The 18,394-nt window shown below is 39.2% G+C and overlaps 1 protein-coding gene across 2 annotated transcripts; it reads left to right on the forward strand.

The window, feature by feature from the left end:
• The first annotated feature begins 617 nt into the window (after positions 1 to 617).
• LOC143885204 (PITH domain protein (DUF1000)) lies at positions 618 to 18,394 on the forward strand. Of its 2 annotated transcripts, XM_077389263.1 has the most exons (9): positions 618 to 767; positions 895 to 981; positions 1,082 to 1,205; positions 8,059 to 8,107; positions 8,231 to 8,288; positions 8,435 to 8,481; positions 8,580 to 8,657; positions 17,595 to 17,647; positions 18,217 to 18,394. In XM_077389263.1, the coding sequence occupies exons 1-8, from the start codon at positions 729 to 731 to the stop codon at positions 17,596 to 17,598; spliced, it is 486 nt and encodes a 161-aa protein (XP_077245378.1). In that variant the 5' UTR covers positions 618 to 728; the 3' UTR covers positions 17,599 to 17,647; positions 18,217 to 18,394. The 2 variants fall into 2 exon arrangements, with proteins under 2 accessions (XP_077245378.1, XP_077245377.1); XM_077389262.1 differs by lacking the exon at positions 17,595 to 17,647.

Raw genomic sequence — 18,394 nt, forward strand, 5'->3', positions numbered from 1 at the left:
AATCAGCTAAAAAGTGTGGTGACTGTTCCCTCGTGCAAGTCAGCTGTGAAATGTATCTCCGCGAAGTTGCTAGGCAAATATCATTTTTATAATGCTATAATAAAGTAAGGCTACTGATATTCCCACTACCATGTTATGATAAGAGATGTCAAGCGCTATTACCACTCCCAAAAAATCTCTCATTACTAGTAGGGGTGCAACTCGGGTCTGGTTGGATCGGGTTGATGCCAACCCTAGCCCAACCCAAGATAGTATTACCTCAACCCTAACCTGAGCCTCGGGTCAAGGATGGTCAACCTAACCCAACCTGAGCCTCGAGTTGGGTCGTGTTCGGGTTCACCAAGAGCCGGATAGAAAAATACAAGAAAGAAACATCACCCAGAGAAAATCAAGATGAAATTAGAGGACGGAGGTTGGGTTCAGGTCGGGTTGCAAAGGCCTCAACCCTAACCCTAACGGAAACTAAATCAGGTTGGCTTTCCCAACCCGTCCGGTTCGCTTCGGGTTGAGCCCGACCCAAGTTGCACCATACTCAGCTGCCAATCAAAAAGAAAAAGACGAGTTAAGTTTGTCTCATTACCAAAACATGGCAGTGCAAATATCAGCATCCGATAATGCTTCTTTTTGTACGATAATTAGGTATTCCTTCCGAGAAACACCGGTACAAAACTCTCTCTCGTTTTACTACTTTGTTGTGCTCTCTCGTGCTTTTACTTCTGACCTTCGCTATGTCTGCAGAATCGGCTACTGGAATACCAAGAAGCCAGGTAGAAACCCTAACACTAACCCTAACCCTAACAATCTCACCTTTAGCCCTCGTTCAAACCCTAACAATCTTCACATCAGTTTTCCTCTTAATCTTTCTTTACTTTTCTCATCATAAAATTCGAACAGGTAGATCTACTGGACTTCGTAGATTGGACTGGAGTCGAATGTCTCAATCAGAACACGAGCCATTCTCTCGTTAATGCCCTCAAACAGGTATAATTGAACGAACAAAACCCTAGTGTTTATCGGCCTCGATTTTATTCGCAAAATTGGGAATCTTATCGATTTGGTGCACCTTTTTTCTTAATTTTAGGGTTACAGGGAAGACGAGGGACTTTATCTGGAGAGTGATGCTGATGAACAGCTCTTGATTTATATTCCTTTCCAACAAGTTATTAAGCTGCATTCAGTCGTTTTCATTGGGCCTGAAGAGGAAGGTAATGGAAACATCTCACTGTTTTTAGGGTTTCTTTTTATTCTCGTTAGTTGAATATGATCTGCTTGCCAGATTGCTTTCTCTACGTTCATATGTGTACTTTTATTTTCACTGAATCTGAATTTTTTGTTAGAATATGTGAGACCTCACTGTTGGATTGTGTTGAGATCTCACTGTGTCCTATTGCCTTAGCGGTAGATTAGAAGACCTAATCTAGAGTGATTAGGAAAGTAGGTTCTATCTTTATCTCTTTGTACACTTGTTTCTTATCTTTTTATGTTTTTCTTTTGAGTATCTTTTGATGAATCAAAATGGGGATAGATAGGTTCTTTGGTCCTATTTGTTTAGCAGATTCAAACGAGGCGGAAGTAATGGCACTTAAAAACAAGTATTCTTCTTGTGGATCGTGATCCTCTTGACTTAGTCATTGTGGAGGAGGATTCTTTGAATGTGATCCGATGGATGCTGGAGGGGAAAGGTTTTTCATGGTTGTTCGCTGATGCTTTGGAGTCTGTTCTTGATCACATCGAACGAAAAGATTTATCTTTTTATCATGTTTTTAGGTCGGCAAATGAGGTAGCCAATTAACTTTCTCAGAGGGGCATGCATAGAGAGGCCCTAGTAGCTCATGATCATTTTTCGTTCATTTGATTTGTGTTTGCTCTTTTGCTCGTTTTGTTTGTTGCTTTGATTATCTCGATTGAGAATTGAGATCCTTTTGTTTGCTTGTTGTTTATTCTTCTTTAATAAATTTCTATTCATTAAAAAATATTAATAATTAATCTTCATGCTTTATCTCTGATCACATACCATTTGAAGTAAAATCCATCACCAACTTCTGCATGTAAAAGAACGGAAGTAAAGGAGAAGATGTGAAAGAAAAGAGATAGAAGAGAAGAGAAACATTCCGTGTGGAAATAAAGAGAGATAGAAGAGGAGAGAAAAATTCCGTGTTGGTTGAGAATCCCCAGCCCCGGTAATTCATGTATTTGTAATCTCACTTATCCATAATTGCAACGTGTGCCATTAGGTCCATCTGATATAGGTCCTATCTAATTGACATAAGAACTAAAACTGTATTAACTTAGAAGAATTATTGTCATGCTGGGCCCTATCTATCGAACTTTGTAGAATATCTAAGGGTGTGCTTGGTTGCACAAAAGCTCGGCAGCCGTCAGAATTTTGCTTGGATTTGGCATGCCATTTCATGTTTGGTTGCCAAAATAGCATTGGACTCCCCTTTGACGCCCTTGGATGCTCCCATGTTTTAACTGGTTGTCTGGTGAGGTGGATTCCTTGTCCCTTATGACTTTTAAACCAAATTCTTCTAGAAGTAAGGAATTTTGGTTGAATTTTCTAGGGAATGATGCTCTCTCTCTCTCTCTCTACCGGTAATGACACCCCCTACATAATCTCCTACTCTCCAAGTATATGCCACGCAACCATAGTTGTCAAACTCTTACGAGTCATAGGAGTCAACTCTCGAGTCGAGTCAAGTCGTTGGGCTTTCGAGTCTAGTCGCATGGGCGAGTCGCCTCTGTTGAAGACTCTTACAAGTCGAGTCGAAAAAATAAGACTCTTACGAGTCAGGTCGAGTCGCTGGCCTGGGCTTTCTTGTTTTGAATGTTGAAAACTTGGAAGTTGGAACTTAGATTTTTTTTTTTGAATGGCAATTGCATTAAATGCGAAAAAAGACCGAGGAGGTCTATACAAATAAAGAGACAGAAAAAAAGAAAGATAAAACAAGCCCCACAACAAGGGTCAAGGAAGAATGAAGTCAAATAGCTCAACTCTCTCCCTAGAGACACCATCTCTAGCTAAACTATCTGCCATACCATTAGTTGACCGCCCAACATGATGGACAAAAATCCATGCATCTCCCACTCTATCTTGGATCTCATCGAAGAAAGAGGCAAATCTCCAAGGGAAGGAATGTGAGCCACTAAGCCACCTTATCGCATTGAGCAAGTCTCCTTCTACCACTACCTTTTTCAAATCTTCATTCTCAAGATACCTTATCTCTTGGTAGATAGCACGCATTTCAGCTTCATTAGCGCCAGTGACTCCAACGGGACCCGCAAAAACCCATTTCATAGTTCCAAATTCATCTCTCATGACTCCCCCAAGTCCAGCAATAACAAGATTCCCCATGCTAGACCCGTTAAAGTTTAACTTGAAAAAACCATGTACGGGAGGCTCCCAGTCTTAGACAATCTTGGGTTCTTGGCCTGAACCACCACAAATTTCCTTCCAACCATACCATAAATCATGGACGGATACAAATCTAAAGCAAGGAAGGGTTTTCACCCATGATTAAGTTCCAATTAGAACTTAATTATTTTCATGCATGCAGGTTACAAGCATACAATTATTTATAATTTTGGCTTAGTGCATTATCTATGTGCTATTGGGTTATAGTTTTTACATGCTTCATCTTTTGATACATAATTATATTTTTTCAACTAAATTTTTGTTCTTATAAAAAACTCTTACAAGTCATGAGTCGAATCGAGTCACGAGTTATAAAACTAAGAAATCGAGTCACGAGTCGAGTCACGGGTTGACAACTATGCACGCAACCAAACACTACTTACACTATTCGCCGAGGTAACTCCAGGCAAATCAGAATGCTTGTCTCCTCCCTTTGACTTCTTATTCCACTACTCTCTGAGCCACCCCCACGCAACCAAACACGCCCTAAATGTGTTTCTTTCTGACATGTTACTACTCCTTCCTACATCAATTCTTTCTTCGCATGCACCTCTCCCTCCGCTAGCCTTTACATTTGGTCCCACATCACTTCCTTAGCACTTCCTCTATGCTGCTTCAATCACTTCCCTCACATTTCTTATTCACTTCACCATTCGCTTCCTCAACCCTGTCAGCTTTGTTCGCACATCAGTTCTTGCTTTGGAAAGTAAAATATAAAGTCAATGTTATATTATGCTTGGCTTATCTGTTTCTTATTGTTTCATAATTATGCTTGCCTTTTTATTTTATTTTTTCAAAAAGAACATGAAAAGAAAAGAACAGAGAAAACCCTATGAGTTGCCATCTGATTTTATGATTCGATTATATCTAGGCCTCTTACGGCTACCAATTTTTCAAATTATTACACACATGGAAGGAATATTATCATCATAGTAGGAAATATGGTCCCATAGTAAAATTTGTACATGAATCACTTTGTTAGCCTCATAGACCTTGTGACAAAATCCTCTTTACTCCATATGGATATGAGTTTGTTTCAAGTTCAGAAACTACTCTTATTAGGCATGCACTATAACACATGTAGAAAATATGTAGAGTTAGAGCAAGAAAAAAAGATGATGGTTTTCATGGAACATGGTTTTTCTGTTTAATCGTATAATAAACCTTGTTTATTAACTTATGGGAGGATTATAAAAAGACAAATTAACAAAGCGTGTCATCTCACCGGCTTGATTCTCAATCCTCATTATTGGATCCCAAAAGGCTTCTTCAAATCTTCTCGAGGTCTGAGGCAAGGTGCATGGTTTTAAATTTTGGTTTCGGTCCCAATTTCGGCCTTGGCCGAAACCGAAATTTCAGCTGAAATCCGGTAATAGAAAAAATGTAATATTTTATTATATTCGAGATTTTGGCCGAAATTTCGGAATAATACTATATATATATTTTTTTTAAAATTCAATTTCCCAAAATTTAGACCGAAATTTCGTCTGAAATTTGGTAAACCTGAAATTTCGGCTGAAATTTAAAACCATAGCAAGGTGACCCTGTATCTCCTTTCTTGTTCGTAATAGTTGCTGAGACTTTGAGTAGTATGTTAGACAATGGAGCAAGGCTTGGATTCATAGAAGGTTTCAAAGTGAAGGGATTGAGGTTTCTTATTTGCAGTTCGCTGATGACACGCTTTTATTCAGTGCGCCTGCAATTATGAACGTGATGAATCTTAAAGCCATTCTAAGATGTTATGAGATGGTTACAGGGCAAAGGTCAAATTTTAATAAATCTAGATTATTTGGCATTCATGTGGAGGAAGGAGAAGTGGAGGGGCTAGCAGGAATCATGGGATGCAAAGTTGATAGTTTTCATTCCTCCTATCTTGGCCTTCCTATGGGGGTTGAAATCTTGGTTCGCGCGGGGTGGGGGGTGGCATTACTCTCATAAAGACGATCTTGACAAACACCCCAATATATTAGTTGTCGATTTTCAAATGTCCCATGAGTGTTGTGAAGAGATTGTTAAGGATCTCCTCCTGGATTTATTTAGAGTGGCTGTCAAAAAGGATGTAGTTGTAAAAGATTCTTTTGAATGGAGAGATGATTCGATGGTGTGGAAACATGCTTTTTGAAGAAACTTTTTTTACAAGGAGATTCTATCGGTGGCAAGGCTAATGGGACGCTTGAAGGGTGCTTATATAGAGAGGTCAGGCGAGGATAAACGGGTTTGGATCTATGACTCTTCTAGGGATTCCTCTGTAAAGTCTTTACTTAAGAATTGTGCCGTGCTCTGTTCTCTCCAAAGTAGCGAGAGTTTGGAACATCCAAACGCCTTCCAGGGTGTGCGCCTTTGCTTGGGCAGCTTTCCTTGATCGAATCTAGACAGTTGATCATCTGTGAAAGCGGAACATGCTGATTGTTGATCATTGTGCCCTTTGCATTGAGGACGGGGAATCAGTGGACCATATATTCGTTCATTGCAAATTGGTAGTGAAGTATGGAGTTGCATATTGAGGCGATTTGGCATCACATGGGTTTTTCCATCGAATCTGATCAATCTTCTTGATTGTTGGGGGGGCTGCTCCTTGGAGGAAAACAGGCAAGTTCCTTTGGAACATATCCCTGCTTGCAACTCTATGGGTTCTTCGGAATGAGAGAAATAACCGAATTTTCAAAGGATTCGTCAAGAGCCCCTCTTTTCTCTATGCTGACGTGATTGCCCAAACCATATCTTGGGCGAAGATAGTTCCTGCCTTTGATCTTTGGAATGGGTGGAGGTTTTAGCAATGAACAAAGTCAGCTCCCTGCGTAGGGCATGGAAGCCTCCTGCCCCAGGTCTATTTAAACTAAACTTTGATGGGTCTAGTGTGGGGAACTTGGGCCTGCAAGGATTGGAGGCGTGCTTAGAGAGTTGGGTTTAATGAAATGGGCTTTCTCGGGGCCTATTGGAAGTACAGATTCTTTGGAGATGGAAGTTTGTGCAGTTCACCAGGGCATTAACTTGTTGGATAGAGAGTCCTTGGTCAAAGTTATCATTCAAAGATCCCTAAATGTTATATGATGGCTTAGGGGATCTCTCGCCATTCCTTGGAGATTTGCTCCCTTTTTTGACGAGATGCAGGATCTTGTGGGAGGCTCATCTCCATCTTTCTATCATGTTAGGATATTGGCAGATGGGGTTGCAGTTAGTCTTGCCAAGACTGGGTCCTCAAGGAATCCCTCGAGTTATTCGACTTTCTCTCCCCTTGATTTTTGTCCTTGTATCTTCTGCGTCCTATTGATGGGGAGCTTGGTCTTTTCTATTATTCTTTTCTTTTCTTTAGGGATTCTGGCATCTCTTTTGTATTGACCATCTGTCTTTTATCTTATTAATGATATTTTCTTGCCATTCAAAAAAAAAAAAACCCGTATATTATGTAAGTATCTCAACAAACTAGAAACTACAATAAACTAAGAATCTATGTACATCTTGACACTCCCACTCATGCCGCATCATGGACATCAGTTTTTCCATCTTGTGAAGTATATCTCGGAGTTGGTCACGACTAATTGCCTTGTTGAGAATATCAACAAGTTGGTTCTCATATTTGACAACATCTTGATCGCCACCTTTTCTCGAACAAATGTGGCAATCAACTTCTATGTGCTTAGTCCTCTTTTGAAACACTGGGTTGGAGATGATATGAAATATTGCTTAACTGTGAGAATGTATTCTCATGGGTGTGTCAATTTCTATTCCCATTTCTCTAAGAAGAGTTTGGAGTCGCATAAATTTGCAAATGGTATGCCCTATAGCTTTGCACTCAGCTTACCTCCAAGTCCCCAACAATTGTCAATGTCCACTAGTGAGTCGTCAATCTGTGTGAGAGTGATGCATAAGTGGGACCGTGGCTCACCAAAAGGACCACACGATCAAGGGGGCTAAGGGGTTTTTTGTATTGGACTTTCAGAAGCTTAAGAGAAAATTTACGAGGTAATATGTAGGCAACAATCATAAGTCTCATGATTAAGAGTGAACTAACAATGAAGTCAGAATTGTAGAAGGATGTAAAAATCATACATTGTCGGTGTATAATTCTATTTCTGATGCTTGATGGTCATAAAGAAAATAATCTATGAACGGCTTAGTCCCTACACTCGTAAGGGAAGTAAGAGTATAGGATGCCATTACTATTGACATCAAATCTCTGCGTGGTCAATTGTGTGCCTTTCTGTGTAATGTGGATTTTATGGTCATGCTTGTTGATACTGACTGTAAGACAACAAAGTTCCTTGCATTTATCAACACTTGACAATGAGCATAAAACTCTGCCTTTATCTTACCCCTGGTTCCATGTTTTCCATTAAAGTCAACATTTGAGTCTTTATTTCATTAGACACATCATCACCACTCTCACTCTCCTTTTTGACACTTTTTTTTTTGAAAATTCCATTTCGAGTTTTCGACACTTTTATTCTTAATTTGTAACCCCCATTTCCGTTCTTCCTATTAAGCAAGCAAGGTTATTCTATTTTTATCAAATAAAGCACCCTTTCCAGGTTTTATATCATACACTCTCTCATCTGCTGTTATGGTTTTCAGCTCAACTGGGTTTTTAACCTTTCTGTTTCACAATTGATGAAATAGATACTCACATAGGGTCATTTTGACAGGCCCTAGGATGGTGAAACTTTTTGCTAACAAGGAGCACATGGGTTTTAGGTATGTAGTCTTTAGTTATAGGGATATGAATATTTGTATGGATTGGACATCTCATGGTTTTTTTTACCGTTTTTATCAGTTGCATTCTTCAGAAATTCTTATCCGTTGTCGTGATTTCTGCAGTAATGTCAATGACTACCCTCCTAGTGACTCAGTTGTTCTATCCCCGGATAACCTCACGGTAAATCGTCACATATACTTCTATGAAATCAGGATCCTAAATCATGGAAGAAAGTTGTTTTCTTGTTGTGAGTAAATTAGTTGTTATTTTTGGAACCCATTCTATGATATATCCTCATGTTAGAACTCATTCTACATCATTACCAGGGAAAGCCAGTTGTCTTAAAGTACGTCAAGTTTCAGAATGTTCGTAGGTATGCATTCTCATGCGCCTATGTACTTTCAGTTGTCTCTCTGGTTCCAATTTGCAGTATGAAAATAAGGTAATCTCACAGCAATGGATTTTTGACAGCTTGACCATTTTCATTGAGGACAACCAATGTGCTACAGACATTACGAAAGTTCAAAAGATTGTCCTCTATGGGACCACGTAAGTATAAACTTATACTTTAAGATGTAGAATTTCTTGTGTGCATTTTACTGGCTTTTGATTTTGATTTTGTTATTCTATTTATTATCATTTTACTGGGTTCATGCCAGTCCATCGGCTTGAAGTATGTTTTGACAGTTGTTGTCATTATTGCTTAAAAGAACGGTTTTAAATTTCCAGTGAAACTGACATGAAACGACCGGAATGTTTCCCTTTCTATCCCTACTGAAACCGAAACCGAAACATTCGACATGCATAAATCAAAATCCGCAAGTGTAATAGTGGTATACTATATCAGTCTGTATTACATAATTATATTTATGTGAATTGCATGCGAAATGTAGTGCATGTACTATGTATAAATATTTATATGTGAAATTTGGTATGTACTAAATTATTAGATATGCGCGAAAGTGCATGTCACTTGGTGTTCGATGTTTTTAAACCATTATGGATGGTTGTCTTGCTTTTATGATGGTTTTTTTATATTAATGGCGCTTTTATGATGGTTTTATTAACTTTTATGAGGGTTTCTAAGTGGTGTATTTGTGCTTTTGATGCGTCCTAGTCATCAAAACTCATTTTACTCGCCTGAGTCGCTAAAAAACTTGCCAGGTCAATCATTCACTTGTCAACTTGACTTAGTTTTTCATCAAAACTCATTTTACTTGCCCGAGTCAGTAAGAAACTTGTGATGTCAATCATTCACTCGTCAAGTTGACTTGGTGATATAGGCCAGAGAAAGAGAAATAGTAGACAGAGGAGGGAAGAGAAATAGTAGAAGAAGAAGAAGAAGAAGAAGAAGATGAAGAAGAGAAGAAGAAGAAGAAGAAGAAGAAGAAGAAGAGGGGAAGAACATTAGAAGAAAGAAATTGAGGGGAGAAATATGTAGAGGGGAGAAATTCTCAATCAATCTTATTTCATCAAATAGGTCCTGTGCCTATTAGGTGTATATAATAGGCAATAAAATATCATGGAAAATAAATGCCCTAAAATGAAAAACAGGTAAATAAAAATCCTAGAAACTAAGTAACATGGAAATAAATCCCTAAAATTCTTAATGGGCAAAATATACTTCTTATTGGGCCCATAATTTGCATCATTCTCCCCTTCTTAAAAAGAACTCGACCTTGAGTTCCCCAACTAGTCTTGTCATCGTGGTAGTCCACCTAGGTCAAATACGTAGATGATCCACTCGAGTAGTAGTAACCCACCGAAGGCTCGAATGCCATATAACGCTCGTGATATCTATCAAAGTGGTATGGAATGTGAGCGAAGCAAAATAGAAGAAATCAACCATGAATGAATAAATGTTTCACAGATTCTCTATCTAGAATGCACAACGGGCAATGATCTACAATCAACATCTTCACTCCCTCAAGAAATCCACCGTCTGGATACACCCGTGACTAGCCACCCAACCGAAAAAGCCTACATGGGGAGGAGCTTGGATAGACCATTCTTTTGAATGGTGAGCTTGGATAGACCATACCTTTGCAATTTTAGGGGTCACAGAACAAGCCACAAGGTGATGATAGAAAGAGTTGATGGAGAACTCTCCCGTTGTATTCCAAACGCACACCCTTATATCGGACCTACCGCTTTTGATATAGCAAGCCTCAAGAATTTCAAAGCGCCCAACTCTTTCTTTACTCGTAAGTCGTAACACATGCACAGGACCTATTTAAAACGCTCGCAACTCAGAACGTAAGTGATTTTGATGGGGAAAGACACTAATATCCTCCTATGAGATAACACTCTAAAAACTAAATAAAACTGAGTGTAACAACCTTGGCATTACTCGTGGAGATGTTCAACTTCCTCCTTCCTTGACATCTCCTTTTGCTTGATTCTTGCTATCCTTGCTTGAACAACAGCTGTTTATTTCTTTATATTGTGTTTTTCTTATTCTATCTGTATCGACCATCTCGGTCTCACTCTTTTTTTTGTTTCAATGAAATTTGCGTCCATTCAAAAAAAAAAAAAAAACAACTATGGCATTACCGCAAGGCTTTTAAAATCTCACATCTCATTGTTAGGAACATCTTCCCTCAGTTTCTTTATTTGTCTGTTTATGTAACTTGTTACAAACGAAAGGAAGATGTAAAGATTTTATTTGTCCGTTTATATGACTTGTTACAAACCAAAGGAAGATGTGAAGAACAAGAAGCAAAGAAAGAAAGGGGAACGAATTAGTTACGGTTTAATTCCTTCGCCATGACTTTTTTTTTTAAGTGGCACCATCGCCATGACTTTCATCCCTTGTATGTGATATAGTGAATTGAACTAATTACAAATATGTCGTCTTGTTTTTGTATTTTTAACATCTTAATCTTTGGGACTTTGCCCCTCTCTTTTTAATAGATATCTTTACCATTCTTAAAAATGAAGAAATAATTACAATTATGCCATTTGTATCCTTACTAATGATGGGCTCGATCCTATATAAACACAAGTTTATCACTTGAGTGATGTCTCTATCATAATTACAAGTACTTTGTAACACTCCCCCTCAAACTTGAGCATAAATGTCATGTATGCCCAACTTGAAACAAACAATCTAATCTACTGAAGCTTATCGCCTTGGTGAAAATTTTAGCCAACTGGTACTGTGGGTGAACGACAGTGATAGACACTTGTTGATCACTTCATCACAAACAAAATGGTATTCGATCTCCTCATAAAGTACTGGGTTATTTGCAATATGTGTAGCTGCCTTTTTTGAAAATATAACCTCAATAGAAAATCATCCTTTAATTCCAGTTCTACTAAGAATGATCACAATGAAATCAAATTATAGGTAGTGTGTGTCATGCCTCTATACTTTGCTTCTGCACTCGACCTTGCCTCCACATGTTACTTTTATCTCACAAACGTACAGTATACTATAGTTGACCTCCATAAGTCAAACTAACCCAGTCGCAGCCGTATATCCTTCAACTTCCATTTGTCCATTGGATTTATATAGATTTCCTTGGCTTGGACTTCCCTTGAGACTCAAGATGTGAACAACTGCATGCAATGTGGCACTCAAGGAGGCCACATAAATAGAAATATTTGGTCTCAAATAGATTATCTTACCAATTAGTATTCGATATCTAGCATGATTTTCAAACGGTTCTCCACCATCCACATGTAGCTTAGTATTAATCCATTGGTGTGGAAACATTCTTTGCTTCATGAATCTGATTTCTTTAAGTAGATCAACTATGTTTACTTATTAAGGTTAATACTTTGGTTCAACCTCCCAACTTCATTTTCTAAGTGGTGCTGAAGGCCCAAATCTTTAGTATGAAAGTGACGATTAAGATATTCTTTTAGGTTCTAAATGATGCTTGATGAAATAAAGAGAAGGCATGGACATGATGAAAGTGTAATGAGAAAAGAGGGTACCCTTTGCCATATCGTAATATCAAAGAGATACTACTACAATCACCGGAGAACCCTTAGTGAAGGAAAAAGAATAACATGCATTGATAACTGCTTCATAATAACAAATGTGTGGACATCCACTTCAATGTGCTTCCTTCACTCATGAAAAGATTGAGTTAGATGTAATGTGGATAGCAGTTTTTTTGTCACAATGAAGTTGCATTGTACCACTAGTAGAGAAACCCAACTCGGAGGTCAGGGAATGTAGCTATAGACGCTCACATGCGCCTGGGGATGCAACTCTATAATCTCCCTCAACACTAGAGCGATAGACAACCAATTGTTTCTTTCTCTTCCATATAACTAATTTTCCTTACGAAGGCACAATATCCTGATGTGGAGCGATGGTTAACAGCTAGTCCAGCCCAATCTGCATGTGTAAACAGAGAAATCAAGGTGAACATGGCAACAATATTCACAGCCGAGGATGGACTTGTTGAAGTGAAGGATATGATGCACAATAACAAGATGAGAAGAACAAGGAGCATGCATTAACTGGCTGAGCATGCTGACTGCGAAGGCTATATCTGATCGACTAATAGTTAGGTAGATAAGACGTCCAACTAGGCGTCGGTACTCTTGAGGATCTGGAAGGAGATAACCTTCGCTAGCACGAAGAGTGCTTTGGATCCATAGGTGCAGTTTTACATCTCAACATTCCAATATCCTTTGGTAGATCAAGGACATACTTCCGCTATTACAGAAAGATCCCTTTGTTGGTTTGAGCAAACCCCAGGACCTAGAAAGAACTCCATGCTGCCCAAGTCGTTGACTTCAAAAGTCCTACCAAGCTCCTCTTTTCACCAAGCTCCTCTTTTCACATGGATGATAAAGTCACTATCCTCCCTATTGAGAATAATGTAACATATACTAGAAGAATAGTTCCGCCAGATGTGCCAGAGAATGAAAACTGTATGATCTGAATGGCATTGGTGAATTCTCATGTTAGGTGTTACTCTGCTGAAATGATGAAAGCATGTTCGTGGCGACTACTCCAGACCATATATAGACTTACAAACGCATCACACCTTCCCATCCCCTTTGATTCAGAGAGCGAGCCAGGTGGAGTCATATACACATTCTCTGTGAGAGTCTTGTGTAAGAAGGCATTTTCCATATCAAGTTGGTAAAGAGGCCAACTCTGGTTGGCAATGATTGAAAGAATGACCTGAAATGATGCCAACTTGGCCACTATAGCAAAGTAGCACTGCATTCAAGGCCATTTGACTAGGTGAAGCTTTGAGCAACAAGGCGTGCCTTATCCCTCAACCATGCCATCAGAGCGATACTTACATTGCAATTACCCATTGACAGCCAACAAGTTTCTTTCCAAGAGAAAGAGAAACCAGATATCAAGTATGATTGCATTAAGGGCCTCCGTCTCCTCAGCAATAGTCACCTTGCGTGGCAAGGTGACTCAAAGCAACTTGAACAATACAAAGAATAAATACATAATCCACAACAATGTGAAAGGCCCTGTAAGATGGAGACACTGTGTGATAGGATACAATGTGCAATGACACACTAGCGCACTCGTTTGCGAAGAGCAATATGCAAGTCAAGGTCAGCAGCAACAAGATGATCAACACAATGGCACACCCCTCTGCTTAGAACAATAAGTCAAGGTTAGGTACAATAGGAAGATCAGCATGATGGTCGATATAAGTATTACGTGAAGATCCTACATGATTCCCTAGATACCTGCAAAACTCGAGGTGCCTGGATCAAGTGGATGGATGTACACGAGAGAAAATGAGAGATAGTTTAGGAATGGTAATCCAGAGGACACAATGATGTTCTCTTAGGAGGGTGCGGACTCATCAATCCCTTTCAACACACATGTTGCCCGTAATGACTTTTCTGGCAGTTGCTTTTATTTTCTAGCAACTTTCTTGGAAAGACTTTTCCATCTCATCATTTGGGAGACTTTTCCATTTTCAGACATGGCCTATGTATTAGGTTCATTCACAATCAATCAAGGACTGATATCAACTTTTGTGGGAGACTTTTCATCTCCAAACCCAAAGAGACTTCTCATCCCCACTGTGGCCCACCACCACCAATCATACACACCCACCTAAGACAACTACCTTCTTAGTAGGTAAGATATTGTCAACTGTCTGATGAGCCACACACACTATGGTAAGCACATCCTCTCCCAATGTCTCCAATGCACATGCCGTGAGATTGATAAAGACACCTAGTTGGAAATCAGTTTTCTATACAAAATAATAAATATAATATACTTTATAAACTAATACATATGCGTGTGTGCAATACGTGTCTGGGGATTGTCACATGATCGTCACCACAATTTAATACGCACAGTGTTGTGTAAAAGACCAGACTTGAATTATGTTGTAGGTCTCGTGTGCAGATTTCAGAGCAAAGTATGTATTGCTCTTTGGTTAGATGTCAAGAGAATGATGAGGTACCTGAAGGGTATAAAATACTTCATGTTAACATATCAGAACATTGATGTGGTAGTTAAAGGGATTGCGACGCCGGTTAGGCAGAAGACCCTTAATGACAGAAAATCTACTCATATTAGGAGAAAGAGTAATATCTTGGTCAAGTAAGAAACATACTTGTGTAGCTAAGTCTACAATGGAGGCATAGTTAATTGTCTGTAATGCAGCTGCATTTAAAGGTATATGGATCTGAAGTTATGACAAATATCCAGCGATCCTATTCAAATTGAGATGCTTTATAGGGAATCTAAAGCTATGACAAAAATCTAGTGATTCCATTCACATTGAGATGGTTCATAGGGAATCTAATGTTGTGTGAAATATCAAACAATCTTATGGTATATGTGAAAAGGAGATATTAGTGGGAAACCTACCCTCAAAGGAAATTATCTTCGACCCACTGACTAAACCCCTAGGAGATGAGAAGTCTTTTCAGGCTGGAGATGAAAAGTCTCTCTGTGGGGTTGGGAGGCGATTGTGACATCTCAGGCACGACGTCTAAGTTGGAGATGTTGGATCTTGTGGCCATCAGCCCTCGATCAGAGATCCATGATGGTGATGATCATCACGTGACATTCCTCATACACGTATTGCATACATGCACATGTTTTGTTTATAAATTATATTATATTTATTATTTTGTATAGTAAAATGATTTCCAATTGGGTGTCTTTATCAATCTTATGGGATGTGCTTTGGGGATATTGATAGAGGATGTGCATGCCACATCAGTTGGTTAACCAACTTAATGTGGATGGCTCATTAGGTAGTTGACAATATCCCACCTAGTGAGAGGGTATTTGTCTTAGGTGGGTGTCTATGATTGGTGGTTGTGGGCCATAATGGGGATGAGAAGTCTCTCTAGGTTTGGAGTTGAAAAGTCTTTCCACAGAGGTTGATCTCGACCCTTGATTGATTGTGAATGGACCTAATACATAGGCCATGACTAGAAATGGAAAAGTCTCTCCCGATTGAGGAGATGGAAAAGTCTTTCCAGGAAAGTTGCTAGAAAATGAAGCAACTTCCACCACATGGGTTATAAATAACTTAGGAATCAGAAAAGTCATCTCGGGTGACGTGTGCTGGAAGGTATTGGGAGTCCACACCCTCCTGAGAGAACATCAGTGGGTCCTCTGGATTTCTGTATCTAAATTATCTCTCATTTTCCCTCGTGTGCATCCATCCGCTTGATCCGGGCACCCCGAGTTTTGCATGTATCCATGAACTCTTGTAGGATCTTCATTAGGTATATCAGGTAATGGAGGAGAGATGCCTGAAGTAGTGAGGGAGAAACATGAAAGAGGTCCAGCATGTTGATGGTGACGAACATAAGTAATGAACTCCTGCGGCGGAAGCGTGGGTGCTGGTGTTTGAGATCGAACTAAAGCTGATGCTGAAGCAATAGGACAAGTAATGGGTAGAGGCACAAATAAATCACTCGCATGCATAGGAAGATTAGAGGCAGGCAAAAAATAATGAATGTTCTCATGAAAAGTTAATATCCATTGTAGTATAAAATTCATTGAAACGATGATCAAAACACTGATAATAGCCCTTGGAAGAAATAGTATCCAACAAAGACACATCGGACAACAATGTCATCAATTGTGTCTAGTAGAACAAAGGTCCTGAACAAACCCAAAGACGTGGTTTCAACCAGGAAACAAGGATTGTGAGGGTGCATAGTTTGAGAGGGAGCATGACCCTATAAGATACGAGGATTACGACTAATTGGATAATGGGTGGTAAGAAGAGCCGCAGACCAAAAAGATTTTGGAATGCATACCACATAACAAAGACTGAGCAGCCAGCACCTATAAGATGTCTATTCTTGCACTGTCACCCCATTCTACTGGAGGGTGTTTGGGCAAGAAAATTGACGAGTAATATCATGCTCTGAAAGAACTGAGCAAAGGAATGAGAGGTGTACTCATCTCCGTTCTGTTATTAGATAGGAGTGCCTTGATAAAGAATACCTCATCCCTAGATTTCGTAAGATACACTCGTGGTATGAGCAATCATCAATAAAGGTTGCAATATCCTGACAACCATAAGGGGCCGTTTGGATATGTGGATTTTAGAATCCAGGTTTTTAGTTTGGAAACAGTGTAAAAGAGGGTTCATGATCAAGCTGCTGCATGCTGTTCTGACAGCGTTTCTTGGATTTTAAGTGAGAAATTTAGGTTTTAAAAATCTCTCCTGCATCCTGAGATTTCTAAAACCTGGAAATATGGGAGGATCTGCTACTCTCTTGCTGACGGAAAGAAGGGCGAGAAGTAAAAAACAATGGATGATCCGCTTCTTCTCGTCTCTTACCTACAATTTTGAAGAAATCCCGGATTGTAAAATCCGCGTATCCAAACAGCCACTAAATGGATGTGGTTGGAGCTAAGATCCCCAGGTGCCAGGATCACTACCAGACAACTGATCAACTTAGGGTGGGGGGTTGGCCGAGAGGACCCGTCCTTAGGTTTTTGCCCCCACTCTTGAAATCTACCTGAGACAGCTTGCACCATGTATTAGTAGTTGGCATTAGCTGGTCAATTTTGTTGTACGCATTGTAATTGCTCTGATTGGGAGGTTGAGATCTGTCCATTTGGATTGTCTTGATTCAGAAGGTTTGCCCAACTACTTTAGCAACACAATTGATTGCAAAACAATTGATTTGAGACTTAAATGCCAATGTCTCATGAGTAAGCAGGGGGGTGTATTACTTGGCATGGTTTTGCTGCATGGAATGTGCAACAGCGACGGTGTGAATGGTTATTATGGTTGCATCTAAGAACTGAGACTTAAATTCAAACTAGGGTAGAATGACAGTTTTGATAAGGAACTGATCTCATCTTTCCAGTTGTTTGTGAGCAATTCTACGAACTTCTGTCACTATTTCATGTTATCTGTTTCTGATTAAGGATTTATTTGGCATCTATCATTTCATTGTGTTAAACCAAGTGAAGCTTTGTGTTTTATTTCATCGTGATTGCTGATAGTGGGTCGTTTTACATAACCAATTTACAAGTTGCTGTACAATTAGATGACAGAGATAATCCATAGGGTGGACTGGTGGGCCCTGCCGTGTTAGTCCAGGTGGAAAATTCTCAACCATTGGATCATCTAAGTCCTAACCATCTAATCAATGTCATTTCTCTCCTAAATTTGAACTACCTTGATTTATAGTCTGTTTTTAACTCTCTGAAGACCATTAATTTGGTTGGTAAAGACAGGGCCCGCATGGATTGTCCAAATCCTGTCACTTCATGAAAACCCATTTCAACCTCAAACTAAGAGGGGGGAAGCTTGGGACTCTGGACTTCCCTGTTTGGATTGCAAGAAAAACATTTCTTATGAGAATTTTTTAGAGGAAAATGATATGTTAATGGTTAACTTAGAGGTGATATTATCATAAAATTGAAGGTCCCTCCAATTAAAAAGAAATGAATAGGAGTCATTTTCTTTCTGTGTGAGTAAAAAAGTAGGAAATTTTAGAAATAATCTTTCCTAACTTTTACAGAAAATTCCTCCAATCCAAACAGGGATTATTAGCCTAAGAAAAATAGAAACAACTATTCTGCAATGTTCCAAAGTAGACTTGTATTTGATCTTGCGATGATGAAATTAAATCTGACACACACAGAGTGTATTTTCTTTGTCTACAGAGTGGAAACTACGGACATGAAAGGGTTGAAGAAGATCGAGGATCACTGATTGTTCCAACTTCCAAGAGTATCAACCTTCTAAACTAACAAAATATAAAGGCAAAAAGGCCAGATCGTTGTGAATTTTGTGATTTTCTTATCAGATATTTTGCACCCAGAAAAATTTAGCTTTCTGTCA

Source organism: Tasmannia lanceolata, unplaced genomic scaffold (genome assembly GCF_043159265.1).
Source record: "Tasmannia lanceolata isolate RefF3 unplaced genomic scaffold, GAP_Taslan_0.1 ptg000008l, whole genome shotgun sequence".
NCBI lineage: Eukaryota > Viridiplantae > Streptophyta > Magnoliopsida > Canellales > Winteraceae > Tasmannia > Tasmannia lanceolata.

What these genes read in the sequence shown, in the direction of transcription:
- LOC143885204 (XM_077389262.1), top strand. Translation starts at nt 729, where the DNA reads ATGTCTGCAGAATCGGCTACTGGAATACCAAGAAGCCAG. An exon ending in CATTGGGCCTGAAGAGGAAG is followed by an intron (nt 1,206 to 8,058) that starts GTAATGGAAACA and finishes TCATTTTGACAG; the next exon opens with GCCCTAGGATGGTGAAACTT. An exon ending in AAGGAGCACATGGGTTTTAG is followed by an intron (nt 8,108 to 8,230) that starts GTATGTAGTCTT and finishes TGATTTCTGCAG; the next exon opens with TAATGTCAATGACTACCCTC.